General features: G+C 37.9%; 1 protein-coding gene across 1 annotated transcript in view; it reads right to left on the bottom strand.

Moving 5' to 3' along the window:
* cnksr2a (connector enhancer of kinase suppressor of Ras 2a) overlaps positions 1-18095 on the bottom strand; it is a 50209-nt gene that overhangs the window by 22055 nt on the left and 10059 nt on the right. The window contains exons 2-7 of the mRNA XM_029457382.1: positions 13450-13613; positions 11469-11671; positions 3399-3486; positions 2987-3028; positions 1255-1374; positions 258-317 (exon numbers count right to left, since the gene is read on the bottom strand). Of these exons, the coding sequence (XP_029313242.1) occupies positions 258-317; positions 1255-1374; positions 2987-3028; positions 3399-3486; positions 11469-11671; positions 13450-13613 (677 nt within the window). The remainder of the gene's footprint in view (positions 1-257; positions 318-1254; positions 1375-2986; positions 3029-3398; positions 3487-11468; positions 11672-13449; positions 13614-18095) is intronic.

Raw genomic sequence — 18095 nt, 5'->3', positions numbered from 1 at the left:
TGGGCAAGTTCAACGCGCTGTAATATAACAGAGGGAAAGCCTTGCAAAGCCATCCCTGTGGAATCTGATGCACTATTATGGAAATAAATGTAGATATTTTGAGTAAGAATCGGTTTTCTATACACTACAACCCCCTGGTGTGGTGGGAAATCCAATTAATTTGTGTTTGTGGAAAGAATTGTGTTTATGTCAGGGATAAAGCAAACTGCTGTAGTTTAGTACGTGAATGTGTGAAAGTGTGATTCTAAGGCTCTTACCCCTTCAGTAGTTCCTGTGATCACATGGAGGCCGTCGTAGGTGGATTTGATGTACATTCCCTGATGGACAGAGGGAGGTTTAGCTCAGTAGGTGAAGTATTGCACTTTTCTAATTCTGATTAGGGATGGGGTTTGATAGCATTTAACCAAATTCAAATCCAGTATCGAATCCACTTATAAAATCTGAATCCTTTAAAATCCCTTAATCAGATGTTATGAGGTGTATCTTTCAACCATAAAAAGAGAACAGTCAAACTTTACTGAATTAGCATTAAATAGCTGCAGCTAATGTAGCGTCGTTATAACCAGCGACAGCCAAAGTTGGCTGAACATTAGAAGTTGCTTTATGTTTCATATTGCTCTTTGAGGAAACAGTAAAGGTTTGTTAGCAAATCTATATATTTTTGCCAACTGTAAACCAGATCCATATTGGAACAGGCTATCATTTCTACCAGATACTGTCTCTCAACTTGTAAAAGCAGTTTATGCAAAAAATACATTCAATGGTGTTTTAAAAAGAATGATATCATATTAATATTTAACTATATATTACCAATCCACAACTCATGTTGGTTCTTATTATTTGGTTTGTTGGTTTTATGTTTACAACAGATGTTGTTCTTATAGTATTTCACCAGTTGTGGAGAATCTGCCATAACTGCATCATGTTTGGATGTGAATAAAACACATGTTTGAACATTTCCTGTATTCCAGAGCCGAGAACACAGGGTTTGACCTCCATATTACTCCATAAAGAGTATATTCTGGCTAATGTGTTATTGCATACCCTACTAATAGACATGTTATCACATTTTTAACATGTCTACAGAAAAAGCTGGAATAAAAACATAATTAAAAAAAAGGTAATAGGTTCCTTATCATACAATTACCATTCAGAATCGTGCCATTGTACACACAGTGTTATTAACAGACACACAGACACACAGACACACAGACACACACACACACACACACACACACACACACACACACTTACCAGGCCTTCCGAGGATTTGATGTTGGTGAGGTGAACCAGTTCGAGGTGGGCTGACTGAGAAACAAGCGGGTCGGATGACACGCACACAATGTGCTCACACACCTCCGACAGAGTCTTGCACTACAGAGAAGAAGAAGAAACTGAGAGAGGACAAGTAGCAGCACACAGAGCTTTTATAAAACAGGTTCAGCAGTGGTGTTTTCCTTTCTAATCTAAAAACAATGGCTCAGAATTAGAAGCTGCCGGTATTAACACAGTGACGGTTTATTACTTTTTAAGGATCAGTTTATTAAATGACAATAAATGAACATGTTTTCTCACTTGCCTCAATTTAGCTATTGTGACACTTTTGGTTTCACTTCTCCAGTGTTTTCAGATATCTGCCTCCACACAAATATAATGCAGGTGAATTTAATTTGTGGTCCCAACAGCATTGACATGTTAAGCAAACAAAAGACTCTACACAACCTGCTGTCGACAGTTTCAGGGACCATTTCCCCGGTAGAAAGTAGGTAGACTAAAAACAGCTGACAGCGTATTTTATAGAAAATCCACAGCAGTGTCTCCCAAACTTAAAAAAAACATTTACAAACGGCATAAAGCTTCCTGTGATATTGACAGTCATCTCAAGATATAAGCTTCATGATATATTGGATTTTTGAGTGTCACCAATTGATTTTTTTTCTTCTTCCTATCTTTATATATTTCAGCAGTCATGAATACATTTTCCATATCCTGAATGTGGACAGGGACTAAAACCTAGTCAAATAAAACCAAAACTAACTGCACAGCTAAACACCACTTGAGGCATGTGAGGAAATGGGTTTTTTGTAATTTGATTGAACAAACCCTCTAAAGAAATTAACATCTTGGTTAATGTGTTTATTTGCTATCTTGCCAATAATTCGATGAGAAGATCAATACCACCCTCATGTGTGTCCCTTAAGCCTCAATTATATATCCCGCTCCAAATATGTAACACTGCAATAATTTTGGAGATTGAAATGAGTGACTAGAAGGCTAGCAGTGTGTTAATGTTGCCAAGTCGCAATATCAGGAGGTTTTCCTTTTCTTCCCATTCTGCCCATAGTGTGTGAATGCAGCACTAAGTACCGAGCTCGAGCCAAGAGGCAGCTAATCTTTATAAACAGATCTGCATTCATATTAAGAATTTGTAGGCAACGGGACAATATTTTGGCATTGGAATTGTTGTTTGAATGCAGGCAAACAGTCTGTGTGGAGAGCAAAAGAGGTGGAACGCATTGGCCGAAATGCAATCTCAGAAATGCATTAGCTTGTAAACGGAGGAGCATCCTCACACATTAACAAGCAGGCTTTGGTGGAAGTCAAGCTTCCAGGAAGTGACTGTGTCTTGCTGTTATGTGTGTGTTCTTTAACTTTGGACAGGGTAGTTGTTTCTCCGGCTTCATGCTAAGCTAAGCTAATCACCTCTTGGCTGCAGGTTCATATTTAATGACATCGATCTTCTCATCTGACTCTCGGCAAGAAAGTGAAAACACTATTTCCCCAAAATGTCAAACTATTGATTTAAAATACTACAAAATGTACCTTTTGAAATGTACTAAAATACAAGATCCAGCTGGAGCTTGACTTTCTGTGTTTGTGGAGTATAGAATGAGGCAATGTGAGACGTTAAAAATAAAAAAAAAGAGGACACTACACATCCACACAGAGCAAATAGGAGACAGCTGGCTGAGGAAGCAGGACTCACCACATGAAGGATTTTGTTCTCCGTCTCAAACACCGTACAGTCCTGGGGGAAAAGCAGAATTTAATGTAGCGCGAGTAGAACACCCTGTCTTGCAAACGCTCAAAAACACACCATCTAACTGCTCTGTATACTGTCTGGGCCTCACATTTCTGAACCCTACACCTGCACACTCTAGACCCTTGTAGAAAGAAAAAAAAACATGCCCACACAAACACACACTGTTATCTTTATTTACACACACATCAGTCATACAAACGACAGACTGTAAGGACGTAAATAGCAAAGAATGGAGTCTTGCTCGAGGATGCAGATAGTCTGAGGATGCTGCATCACACCCACACACACACACACCATTCTATGACAACCAAGAGCTATCAGCCTTCAAAACACACACACAAACAATTACACACACCTGCTGTACAATGGTGGTGAGCTCCAGGCAGAGCTGAATGACATTATTTCGGGTTACTGAGTAGTCTGCCACTGCAGCAAAGGGAGACCTGGAAGGAACAGATAACACAGCAGTATGTCTTATAGTGTTTCTGCTGCATTAGATAATGTACAGAGGAGATGGACAGGAGTGCTGTTAGAGAGAGAGAGATACTGCGTGAGCGCACGTAAACAGGCACACACATTTATAGGGAGTAGTTTTACAACTCATTCACGAGTGAAGCTGTGACATCGTATGTGTTCTAAAATCAGAGAAGTTGCATGTGTAGCACAAAAAGTGTAAAGTGAGTAAAGTGGCAGAAAGAAACTAATGATAATGGTCTGTTCGTGCCGTTTTTGCAATAACATATAATACATTATAAAAGGGTAGGAAAAGTAAACGATCAGAACATTTTTTCTATCTATATTTATATCTTTTAATGAAGAGTGTCACGGTTGGTTCTTCTTTCAATTACTCTTATACATAGGGGTGGAACTAATGGTTATCGTGTGTCATTGGTTGTTAAATGTCAAGAAGGCGGGTCTTATCTAAGTACTTTGGTTTAGTTTCCATCTATTTGTAGATTAACTGAAAACAACAGCGATCCTCTCGTGTTCTCGGCAACCGAGGCATTTCAGTATTTGTTGTGACTTGTTAGCAACTAGAAATTAATGTAATGTTAATTAAATCTTCACATTTAAGGAACTGTAAACAGAGAATATGTGGCATTTATGCTTAAATAATCACTAACTTAAATAATTAACCAATCATCAATTGTTAGTGAGGATCAACTCAGCGATTAATCAACTAATTCAGGGGTGTCAAACATACGGCCCGCGTGCCAAAACCGGCCCACCAGAGGGTCCAATCCGGCCCGCAAATGACAGATAAGACATTAACTGCAATTTTTCAATAAAAGTAATTGCTATTTCAAATGTTTCCACTAAATGCTTTGTGCCTTTGTAGACACACTGTGATCTGTAAGTTGTAACGCACATGTGTAAATGATAAACTGAGGCTTAATATTGTTGAAATTGCACTTATTTTTTTCTTATTTTAGGTTGTTCATAATGTTTTGTAAAAAGATAATTCATTAAATGTGAACAAAGGGAAAGATTTGGAGTTGTCGTTATTTATAGATTATTATGCTGTAATTTTACTGGTCCAGCCATGTGGCCACCTAACTAAAATGAGTTTGACACCCCTGAACTAATTGTTCTTAAACAAAACAATATAAAACAGCTGTCAAATCAAGTAATGAATGCAACCTGTAGTTAACTTTGAGTCAAGACAATAGACCTCAGATTCTTTAGTTGTAATAATAGGCGGGACTTCAACAAATAGATGTTGCTGTCAAAATTGACCTTCGTGAGAATGAATGAGCTCTGCAACCTCATTCATAACACTGTGCTTGATAAATGAAATGTCCTCAGTAATGTCCTCCAATAATATGTAAAAATTTGAAAAGCCAAGCTAATCATGCAACATGTGAAACTTCACAGAGTTTACAGCTGCTAGTTCGGGCAATAGCTCTGTTCTAACCAAAATAGACAAAGGCATCCTACTTCAAGAAAGAGCTTACATCCTCAAAAATGAGACAAAACACTACCTGCTCATACATCCAAACTATTACAATTCAGAGGACACTGAGAAAAGGAAAAAAAAGGCAAAGTAGAGATTCAACCGTGACGTTTTTCCACAGAGGAATGAGACTGCATTAGAGAAGCAGGTAAAGAGGCCATTCTGTCCTGAGTGCCCCAATTTACACACCTCATACTGACTACTTGTCATTTCAATCCAGGCTTGGGAAACAAATAAATCAAAAGAGCACAGTTTAGGCTGTTGACTGAAATACACTTTGAGGAGGGTTATTAGACCGTTGTAGACTTATTATGCTGCTTTGCCATTGGCACCATCAATTCCCCAAATCTCCCACATGTGTGGATGTGTATAGTTCCCACTAAAGTGCACCAGAGGAGAGGGTCTCTAAAAGGCCTTTTTTTTGCCAACACAATGTTAATAAATGAGGCCCCGGGCATATTGTAACATAATAGACTATTCAGTTGTGAACAAGGTGGTAAGTAACATGCTGCCGCTAATACGGTGCTAATGACTGCGTACAGACACAAAGAGAGATCAACATTAATGCTTTCAGTGTTACTGAAAGTCATTATCGAAACACAATGCACAATTCAGGCTAATGATATACATGTGCATTATGTATATGATGGAGGATGTATTCAGATCCTTTACTTTAGTAAAAGTATAATAACCCAGCTGTAAAAAAAATACTGTTTTAATCAATAATCATGCATCCCAAATGTAAAAGTGTGTAAGTACAAAAACAATGTACTCAAAGCATTAAAAGTAAAATTACTCCATGCAGAAAAATGAACCCTGTGACTGTTTCACTATTATATTATTTAAATCACCAGAACTCATGCATTAACGTAAAAGCAGGACTTTGCTGTTGTAGTTGAAGTCGAGCTAATGTTTTAACTATTTTGTATATATATATATATATATATATATATATATATATATATATATATAAATCTGCTGATTATTATTTCCGTTAATTGATTGTTCGGTTTGTAAAAACTCAGAAAATAGTGAGAAATGCCATCACATTTATCCAAAGTGACACCTTCACAATGCTTCAAAAGGAATAAAAACTAATAAAAACAATTAAAAAGAAAAGTGGCAAATCCTTAAATTACTTAAATGAGTTGCTAAATAATTTTCTGTCAATCAACTAATTATTTCAGCTATAATTTATAACAAAGTATTATATTATATTATATATATATATATATATATATATATATATATATATATATATATATATATACATAGATATATAGATATATAGATATATATATAGATATATATATATAATATATATAAATAATTTTCTGTCAATCAACTAATTATTTCAGCTATAATTTATAACAAAGTATTATATTATATTATATATATATATATATATATATATATATATATATATATATATATATATATATATATATAGATATATAGATATAGATATATATATAGATATATATATAATATATATCTATATCTATATATCTATCTATCTATATATAGATATATAGATAGATAGATAGATAGATAGATAGATAGATAGATAGATAGATAGATAGATAGATAGATAGATAGATAGATATATAGATAGATAGATAGATAGATAGAAAGAAAAGTACCATTACCTCAAATGTGTACATACTGTAAGTACATTGCTTAAGTAAAAGCACTTCCACCACTGGTTGCACCAGAGTGATGAAGTAAACAATAAAAGCACACACGCACACTTCATTGTTCTAAAGACCCAGATTAAAATTTGGCCACAGTCTCTAGTGTATGCCGTATCTGTAGTGTGTGTGTGTGATTTGGGTCATCAGTATTGAGGCTGTGTGCTATATATACGCAAGACCTAAGGCTACACAGACTGTTTGCTAAACTGTTGAGCTCCAACCCTTAAAAAACCCTCAGAAAACATTCAGATGCTAGAACGTGTGGGGTAAAAGGCTAGTAAGGTACTTTCAGGTACACACTTCTTAGAGTCACAACTCAGTCAAACCCAACTACTAGACATGATACACATCATTTTAGATTCAGTGTGGTTTACATTTCCAGAGCATATCATTATATCCATTGTCTATTGCAAATAAATGTCCAGAAATCTGTTAGAAATCATAGTCGCTTCTTCTTCTCCTGAGAATTATCACGCTTTTCAGTGAAATAGTAATTCAGTGATAGTTGTCTGGACTTCCATGGGTCCAATGCAAACAGGAACTGCTAACAGCTAATTCTGCATATTTTTAATTGTGCCAATTTACTAAATTGGAAACAAACATAAGCAGGGCCTCTGATCGTGTGGACGGCCCGCCGGCGGCCCACCCACCCCTTCTTTTGTATTTTCACAGAGGTTGTATCTTGCCCTGTGTTGTTTACAATCCGCCATGATAGAGTTGGTACCCAATGAATCTCGTCTATTTAGTGAGCAAAACAGCAGGTATAAAACGCTCCTCAAACTATTAAGCAAACTCAAAATCAAAACCATAACTTTGATCCAACTCACCCATGAAGCCTCGTCATAATCCTGTAATCAGTAATAATAATAATAATTAAAAAAAACACTCCTGTGTCATTGTAAAGGTCCAATAGATCGATTCCAGTAAAAATATATGGATGTGACAATGTTGACGTCCATATATTTTATATATGGATATAAATGTCCATGAACAGCAATCTTTGAAATCAGCTGATCAATGTGTGTGATTTCCATTCATTCTTGGTATTCTCTGTGCATGCAGCTCTCAGGTAATGTTTCCAAGATGGATGTCACACTCAATTTTCAATTGACATCTCATTTGAGCCAATAGGAGCTTCCATGCTGTATCTACAGCCTTCAATAGCCAATGAGTGAAAACTTGATAAGGAAGTGCCAGCCCCTCTTCTTTTGTTTACAGACCGAGCCAATAGCAGCCGAATCTCCCGTTGACTGGCGTATCGAGTAGCCAATGAAATGCTGAAGATTTAGATGGGCGACTTCGATGTTTCTTTTTTGCAAATCTTTTTTTTTTTTTTTTTTTTTTTTTTTGTATTTATCATATTTAAATTCTGAAAAAAAGACAAAAATATTACAAAAAATATGTTTATACTTCACTTACTCTGTGTCATTACTACTGACAGGGAATATTGAGTATATAATAGTTATTTATGGCCTTTTTATCAATAAATATTATAATACCTCCAATTGCACAGCTAGGAAACGCCTGGTGTTACTCTTAGAAAAACCTCTCCAATATGTTAAGTGTTTGTGGTTTTGTTATGAAATTTGAACCTGAACTTGGTAATACTTGATGCTATGTTCCTGTTGTGTTTTCCAGCTCATTACCTACCAGCTACAGTCATATTCAGGCATCTTCTTCTACAAAAAAATTCAGACAGAGTTTATTTTCTTCAAATTCAGTATATTCAGACCAATATTACTCAGTGCCAGAAGCACTTGGAGTAATTCTATGTTGCAAGAGCAATAAGAGTGTTATCTTTTGAATGAGACCAATGCATATGGTGCAAATGGTTGAAGAGCAGCTTTTAATTTACTTTGGGTATGTCGTTTGTAGGTATTTTCGGGTAAACTCACCCACACTGTAACTAGACTCCATTATTGATACTTCCTGTTTACATCTCCCGAAACATTATGGGAACTGTAGTTCTAATAAATGAGAGTACAATACTTTTTAATTCATGTTTTTATGTAATCCAAAAAAGAACTAGTAACTCTAGCTTTAAAATAAATGTAGTGGAATAAAAACGTTTTTGGTTTTTTTTTCGGAAATCTGAAATGTAATTAAATGGAAACACTCAAGTATAGTAGAAGTACCTCAACTTTGTACTTAAGTACAGTACTTGAGTAAATGTACTTCAAATGTCATCACATTGTCAATTTTGAACTGCTCCCTGCTGGGTAGTATTCTCTACATACCACTCAAACATATCCCCCATATTTTGGATCAAAATGTAAAGTCTGCTCATTTACTAATGTGGTTAAAAAAAAGAAAAAGAAAAGAACCACAACTAAACTTTTACTCTATCAGCAAAATACATCACACATAAACTCTAGAAGTCTCTGTGGCCATGTTATTAATTCATAGGTGGGTGCTTTCAAATGTGCATATAAAGAGGAAATGAAGAGTTCAAAGAAAGGAGAAATGCTGCAAATTTCAGTCATCGTGGAATGATAATTTCACTTTTCTCCCAGACAGATTTAAATGCGATGTCTGCGTCGAGATGAAAATTGTTTTTGTCACGACAGACAAAAGATATCAGGACAAATCAGAGTATCAGAGGCAGGAAAAAGGTGATCTGTGCCGTACCCACGCTGTTACTTTATACATGCAAAGGTTGCAAAATGTCTTCTCCAGTTATTAGAGAGAATATGCTGTACATTTGCTGCCTGAGCTCTGAACTGATGTTGCACTTTTCCTGCATCCCTAGGAGGTCTAATAACTAGCAATCAGTGGGAGATGAAAGTTCATTTTTAACATGCTTTATGCTAATTTGCTTCTCGTGTAAACATTCTAGGAAGAAGCCCTCTTGTGGGTATTAATACAAGACAGATTGTAGCCCGACATGCTTGGAAATCATAACCTTTTTCCACATCATTAGAGCCTATTACTGAATTCAGCATATCCACCATTCAGCTTAAATTCAGCTTGTTTTACTCATTTATTTGCTATTTCTAGGCAGTAGAAATCAATTTTAGGGGATGACATTTCATTAAAATAAACACTTAGGATCATATGCATGTTAAATTAACAAGTGTGCCCTCACACAGCTGGGAAAGGTTTTTTTCTTCCTGTTTGGCATGCAGGATAAAAACTATTAAACTGAGTATTTGACAATGCCGGAACACATAGCTATATCTCAGAAATGAAGAATAAAGAGCACAAAGCTCCAGCCCTGCTGAGTCTATCACTTTCTCAGTGTCGCTTTGCCATTTACAGTTGCATCATCATGTGTGGGCGAACGTGTGCGCTTGCACGTGTGTGTGTGTGTGTGTGTGTGTGTGTGTGTGTGTGTGTCAGTGTGTGCAGATGTGGGGTGTGTGTCTGCAAATGTTTGTGTTTTGTACAAAGTGTGTGGGTGTTTCTATGGGTCTGAGTGCGCTCGTGGACATGGCTCTTTTGCTTTTGTGCGGCTCGACGGCCTGAGGACAGATGTGGGTGCCCGGCATTTCAAGAAGCCGATGTCAAAGACCTTTAGTTCTGAATCTGACGTGTGTGTCGTGTGCAGGAGGTCATGAATAAATGAAGTGACAGAGAGTAGAAGGGAGCGGACGGGGAGACGTTTAAACATGGTAAGAAGAAAGGTCTGACATTATTCCTTTGGAAAAAAAACATATTTCTCAAAAGATGTAAACAACAAACAGCTGAGGTTTTCTGTTCAAGCTTTGGAACTGACCAAATGTAAACATTTTACAGTCGCTGGATCAACAGACTTGAACAGAAGGAAGATTTATAACTCTTCCATATTTAGTATTAAATACATAAAAGGTGAAACAAATGATTATTTTACTATGTAATTATTTGATTGATGGATTACTTGTTTAAGCTAAGATAGAATGTGTATTGGAGTTAAACTCTGCCACTATGCCAGTACTACACTATTAGTAGTGAATGTGTTCTGCTTGCCTGCTCATTTTAGTTTAATTGGATCTTGTAGAGTTTCTATTTTTATTCATATTTTACACAATTATAAAAATTATATTATATATATATATATATATATATATATATATATATATATATTATTTACCTTTCTCTATTTATCTGCATTTATTGCTGAATTTGTGCTGATGCAACACAAAACGTCCCCTCTGGAGCTCAATAAAGCTAATTGTGTCTTATCTCAAACAATTAATCAATGATAACAAAATGTTGCCTTCAGAATTATTAATTTCAGTTGACTAATCGTTTCAGCTCTAAAATACATGTATGTACATACGAAACTTGTAATTACTAAAAATGATCTTTAATCATAAAAAATGGTCTAAAAACACGCACCTTAGTTGCTACCAAACAAAACTATGCCTCCTTCTAGATTGAATTCTAAGAGACACCAGACAGTGAACATATCTCCCATTTAGATGAAATGAACTATAGAAGTTTCAACAAACTGAAGTTACATGTTCATTTAATTCAATATTAACACAAATATAACAAATTCAGATAACTATAAAAGGAGCTATATACTAATTGTTTGTATCTGGCTTCAGTTGTTATTGAACCACTACAACTTAAAGCACCTGTGTGTTGGTGTGCAGGGCCTTTTGCTTAGAATACATTTTGACATGTCACAGAAGAAAAAGCACATTGTTAAAGTTATTGATAAAACCTGTGCTTTTCCTTCTATGAAAAATAGTTCTCCTACTGATGTAACAAAAGTAAAATAATAAACTCGTGTACAAGAGGAAAAAAAGAGAGCATCTCTGAGACAGCGACAGAGATCCTGTAAACATAATACCTGTCCAGCCAGGCTAGCAGGCTCTTGGCGGCGGTGATGAGGTCGACCACAGAGGTGAGCAGATCGTTGGGGAGCCGCCGCGAGGACCTGCTCTCTGATTGGCTGCTGCGGCGGCGGCCGGAAATGAAGTTCTGCAGGTTTTTGGCCGAGGCGCCGAGTTTGTGAGCCAAAGTCCTGACGCTCTCTGTCTCCAGACCTGAGTTCTACACACACACACACACACACACACACACACACACACACACACACACACACACACACACACACACACACACACACACACAAACAAAGATTAGCTGAACCTCCAGACACCGAATCACCATGAATACTAATTAGGTTCTTATTTGTCAACATGTTTACCAGCTTTTCTTAAGGAGTCTGGTGCATATTAATGACTTTTATTACATATTTGGTAGAGAGAAGGTCATCACACTGACTGTTGTTTTAATAAACATTAACTCTTTGTTAGTTGTTCATGTTTACATCCATTTGTGTGCAGGAATTTTATGAATTTTGTCAGATTATTGTCACTTTTGTCTTATCCGGGTGTAATAAAACTACACTATTGTTATTCTTACATTTAAACAAGACATGGTAATTACATTTGACCAACACAGACCTTAAGTTATGAGAAATAAAGCATTTTCTGATTTAAAGGAAAATATCACACAATGACACAGTGGACTACTTTAGTAGATTTGTTTCAACCAATTAAACGCTTTTGTATGAAACAGGAATATGAATAACCACAATCAACACACATTTAAATTCAAGAAATATAAAAATGAAGTCAATTATGACACATTATCTAGTTGGGTTTAGTTTATTATTTAGTTTATTTTAGTTACTCAGTAGCCAATAATTCTCTTCCAATGTCCCCATAGACCATTACGGGTTGTCATTGTAACTTTTAGGTTGTACAACTGTGATGGAAAGTAACTAAGTACACTTACTCAATCACTGTAATTAAGTACAATTAGAGTATTTCCATTTTCTGTTTCAACTTCGCCACATTTCAGAAGAAATACTGAACTATTTACTCCACTTCATTAGTTTAGTTACCTTCCAGATTCAGATTATTAATACAGATTATAATCAACAAAGACATTCTGATGCATTATTATAGTTTAAAGCTGGGGTAGGCAGTTTATTTCTGGCGTCATTGGACAAAAAGTCTATAATTACCTCTCAGCATATTATTATATAAGTGATCTGAGAGAAGAACTTCTAGACTTCTGCGCTTCCGCTTGGCTCTGTTTTCTTGAGGAAATCTAGCTCAGTCACAGTTCATTTCAGAGAAAGTCACAGGAGACTTTTGCCAATCACAGGTAATTTCAGTCCAGAGCTAACATTAGCCTCACGGGTACGTGACATTCGCCACGTCTTAGCGGTTAGTAGCAGGCAGCAACATTTTCTCTAAAATTCACAAGCTACCGAGTAAAGCAATTAAAGTTAGCTCCTCCTTTAGCAGCTGCAACATTAAAGTGATGTATAATAAAATATAAATAATTATAATCATTACATACATACATACAAAGAATATGTTATATATAATTCTGAAAAGGGTCATTCTGCATAATGAGTACTTCTACTTTTGGGTACTTCTAGTATATTGTATGCTAATACATTAGTATTCCTACACTGTGGTATTACTAGTTTTACATAAGTAACATATCTGAGTACTTCCAGCGCTGTGTACATAAGAAATTTCAGTTGTATCTTTTCCAATATTTCTATTTAGGCAAACACAACACTTCACATGTCTTACCCCATAGTTTGAAGAAGATTTAAAGTGCCATTTTGAAACTTTCTTCTTAGAATGTGAATGTGACAACTCAAGCATTGTGACAATTTACTTTGTGCAATCCATCACATTGTGCAGTCACGCAGAACATAAATACATTAACAGCTGCATCAGTAAGGACGGTTAATGAGAGTTCAGATCTGCATTCAAACAACAAAACAAAACACACAAAATCACCAGAGCACAGAGCAAGTCGACAGCCTCCAGAATGAGCTCCTGGTGTCCGATGCGAGAAACTCCCAGCTCCTCTAGTTCGGCGTGGCTGATCCTCAGGAGCCTCTCCCCGCACACACCTCCGCGCTCAAACACGCACACATATTGCTGCAAGCAGTCGTCCAGACCTGGAGCAAACACACAAATTATTAGAGTTACTCACGATAAATAAACTCATATTTGTTACGATATGAGATCACAATGAAAATAAATCTCTGTTTGTTGTTGTTGTTGTTGTTTCTTTGATCAGACTCCTCTTTACACAGTAAACCTGAAATATCCTGGGTTGACACCACATTTTTGTTTATTTTTGCCATAATGCTTTATCATCTGGATTTGCTATATTAAAAATGCACTGCAAAAAAATGTAAAAAGTAATTCTGTCCATAATCTTTAACACTTGAAAATTAAACATATTTCAACCTATTTCAAAGGACAATTAACCTGTTTCAAGAAATTCCAAGGAACAAGTTTTAAAGAATTAAAAGTTTTTTTGCATTGGAAAACACTTGAGATTTTGTGCTTCAAGAAAATAAGACTTTAAACCTGCATAAACATGTGTTTTTGATATTTGGGAGCAGAAACAAGCTGAGAACTCTGACTTATCATCACTTTTTAAGTTGATATGAGTAACTATTAAAGCAAACAGTTGCTTATTTACACATACAGCAGATACCGAGGAACATTACATGCATATGGACTGTTTCTGGCGACCTGATGTAAATCAAATATAGGCTTAGGAGGTATGACGTATGCCAGTAACAGTGTGTATATACATTATAGAAGTAGAGAAAGACCCTCGTTACATAAACCAGGGTATTTATAAATCCTGAAGGTATGATTTTTAATACCGTCATAATGCAGATGCTCTGCCTTGATGCTGTATTGATATGATGAATTTAAAAGGGGTCAAGGAGTTGGTCTTTACTGGTGGAACAGGCAGCTGAGCTCAGAAAGATGGCGACTACAAGTGGTAGGAATAACGTAACAGGACGAGTAAAAAAAAAAATGCCTCTGCTCCTGTTTGAGGTATTTTGGGTTTAGTCTTCTTCCAACTACAGAAGCAGTTCATAGACACATGATTTTAGTCAAATGCCAATCTGCCACCACCACCTGCACATCATCTGCGTTTAGCCTACGCTACCGTAGCGAGGGATAAAGAGTGTGAAAGAGGAAGAGTTGATAAGCAAAGTCAGCTTGCAGGTGGAACAGATTTCTTTTATTCAGGAAAATGCGAGACACATTTTTGCTGCTGCTTTTTCTGCTTTGTCTAAGTAAGACAATACAACAGATGCTGTGTCATGCTTTTGAGACATTTCAGCTTGTCTGCAGTTTTGTAGATTTCAGCCCAATGCTGTTTAAACCCACAAGAGGATTAGGTAAAGGTGTAAAATACAGTTTGTTCTGTGAGACAGCCAAAGGCAAAAAAAAAAGGCATTTGAGGTCATCTTTTGTTTTGTTTTTCTTTTTATGTGTTATATGTGTTTTGAGACCCAATTTCACCATGAAATAAGGGTAGCGGTGGGCAGCTGTGGCTCTGTTACGGTCAACAGGGGAATCCCAAAATCAAAAAGGAAGGTTTATTGTTAAGTTTTAGAGAATGAGGGAGAATGTGGAGATAGGAATCCGGCTGGGAGAGGCAGAGGTAGAGGGAGCTGGTGACTGGCAAAGCAATGCAGTGTAATGGAGATGGCAGGTTGTGATAGATTGGTTGCAGGTGGGAAGCTGGGACCAGCTGAATCTGCAGGTGTGGAGGGATGCAGCCACCGGACAGTATAAGCCATGTGGTCAGGAATAATGGACTGACTGACACAGGTTTTAACTGGCAGATGTGAAATGAGGGGTGAATCCTCATGGACATATTTAACTTTAGTTTGAAGGGTTAATAATGCATTCAACCTCAAAAATACCAATTAAACGAGGGTTGAGAGTTGTAGCTTTTATTGGAATGTCCTTAGAAGAAGCCAAAAATGTCTGACCTTGAGAGTAGATGATTCAGTGGACCTGAACTGATGGTACTGCAATCTTATCTTCCTGAGCAGGACAAAAAGGGGGTTGATAGCCCAAAGAAACTTCAAACGGGGAAATAGCAGAAGCAGAAAAGGTAATTGTGGCGTATTCAACCCAATAAAGTTGGAAAGTTGGAAGGTGGGTTTCTGGCAGTGAGAGCAGCCTTCCACGCCTATGACATGAACTATAGGTCTCGGTCTAAAACAATGTCAGAGGGGTTTTCGTGGAGCCGAAACACATGTTAGACCAGCAGCTTGGCTGTCTCATGGGCTGTAGGGAATTTTGGAAGAGCCTCAAAGTGCACAGCTTTGGAGAAATGATCAACAATAGTGAGAAATGTTGTGTTACCTTGGGATGTGACAAAGGGCTATCTGGGTCCATGGATGCCGGGAAATGGGAAAGGGACAAACCAGCAGGTAGATGGTGGGAGGACTTTCAACAGGCACACACAGGCGTAAATGAAGGTAAGAGTGTAAGCTTCCATAGTGGGCCATCAGAAAATGTCTTTCTGGTAGGGACAGGATGTGACAAACTCCTGGATGCCAGGCAAAATCAGATGTGTGTCCCCAATGGAGAACCTGTGAGCGAACACGACTAGGCACAAACAGACGATTTGGGGTCCACTGCCCTAAATCTCTAAATTAACAGCTACCACAACACTGGAGATAGGGAGGAGGATGACAGGACTGGCGGGGACCTCTTCAAAGACAGGTTCAGGTTTAACATCACAGCCTGGTAAGTAAGTGTGAACCTGAAGCGACCAGAGTCCACGAAAGTTAGCAGAGGTAAAGAATCTTGATTCCAACACAGATTGGCTTTAAACTGCGTACCTGTAAAAGACAGGGATGAAGTCTGACTCACCAATCTTACTGATGAGCCCCCCTATTTGGCCAAAGACAGCAGATGGCAAGGTAATGGCTGGTCTGGCCGCAGTACAGACATTTACCCGCCCCCATTCTACGGAGACGTTCATCATGAGACAGACAAGCCCTGGTCAGCTGGATAGGCTGTGCTCCCGGGGGAACTGAGGAGGCTCATCGACTGGAGTTGGTTCTCGAGAAATATGGAGATGGGTTGCGTGAAGAGGACCAAGAAGGCGGACGGCTAGCTCTTTACCAACAATGTTACCGGAATCGTTTATCTATTTTAATGGCAAGGGAAATAAGGGAGTATTGAGTGTTGTGTCATCCCTAGCAGCTAACCCGTACCTCAAATCATCACTAAGCCAATCACTACAATCCCTAAATGGCCTCTGTTCAAAAACTAGGAAAATCCTTACACGTACCAAGATCCACATGACAGATTACGGCCCACGAGGGCGCCTCGGGAGGCGAGAGTGTGATTAAACATTTCCGATCCCAGGGCTGAGCCTGCATCCACTGGGTCCATGTTGGCTTGATTTTTCTGTTATTATCAACAGGGGGAACCCAAATGCAGGACACAGACTGAGGATGGATGCGGAGATGGGAATCTGGCAGGGTGAGGCAGAGGTAGAGGGAGCTAGTGACTGGCAAAGAGAGGCAGGGTAATGGAGACGGCAGGTTGTGAGGCAGCGAAACAGCAAGCAGGTGGGCAGGAAGGCGAGCAGAGATTCACTGTAGCTGTGTTAATGATTAGGCGAAGAGTGAGTGAAGAACCTGGGTTGATATATAGTAGTGTTGAAGAATAGATAGGTTGCAGGTGTAGAACTGGGACCAGGTGAATCTGCTTGGCAGCAATCAGGGAGTCGGGAGAGTGAGAGGTGTACGCCCACAACACAGACATACAGAGAGAAACAGGGGAATACAGGAATCACAAGGGGAGGGGAAAACACAAGGAAATAGCTGGAGGCACCATATGTTGGTGTTTATCTTATGGTAGCCTCTGCCACCTGTGTATGAATGTGTGTGTGAATGCTGGCTTATGTTGTAGAACGCTTTGAGTGACTATAAAAGGGTTATATAAATGCAGTCCATTTAGATAGGGAGACAGCACAAAGTGACATTGCTTGTCCATGAGGTGAAACTGGAAGCGTGATGTAATTATACTACTCGCAGGACTAGTAAGTGGCATATTTGTACCATCGAGTCCCATTTCAAACCATTGTCCTTTTCTGGACTAGTTACAATATCTACAAAATCTATCGAACAATACTCCAACAGAGGAGGTTAAGTACAAATGAATGGTGCAACACAGCTAATACACACTAGAATAACTTTCTCTTTTTTTTGGCTCTTCATCTCCAAAGAGGTTAACATGGTGCAAATATGCGGTTCAAAATTCACCAAAGTTGAACTAGAATTTTCTCTCCAAAGAACCTAAAAGAAATTTGGTACCTGAAACAAGAGTCAAGAAACTGGAATAAAAGAGGTAATGGATGGGCAATCAGGCTGCCATCCAGGTAAGACTTTATTCTCTATTGGATTGTGTTGAGTGGGACAGTCTCTCTAGATCTGTAACTGTGTGAGCGTGTAAGTGAATGGGTGTGTGCTTTGTTAATTGTTAGTGTGCATGTGTGTGTATTCGGTTTGCTGAGTCAAAGGAAAGCAGATCAAGACCGAGCAGTCCAACTGCAGCCCCTGGCTCCCAAAACAATGAATGTATCTAGCTTCTAACCTCTT

This window comes from Cottoperca gobio, chromosome 20, assembly GCF_900634415.1.
Source record: "Cottoperca gobio chromosome 20, fCotGob3.1, whole genome shotgun sequence".
In the NCBI taxonomy this organism is placed as follows: domain Eukaryota; kingdom Metazoa; phylum Chordata; class Actinopteri; order Perciformes; family Bovichtidae; genus Cottoperca; species Cottoperca gobio.
This window is presented reverse-complemented; position numbering and strand designations above follow the sequence as displayed.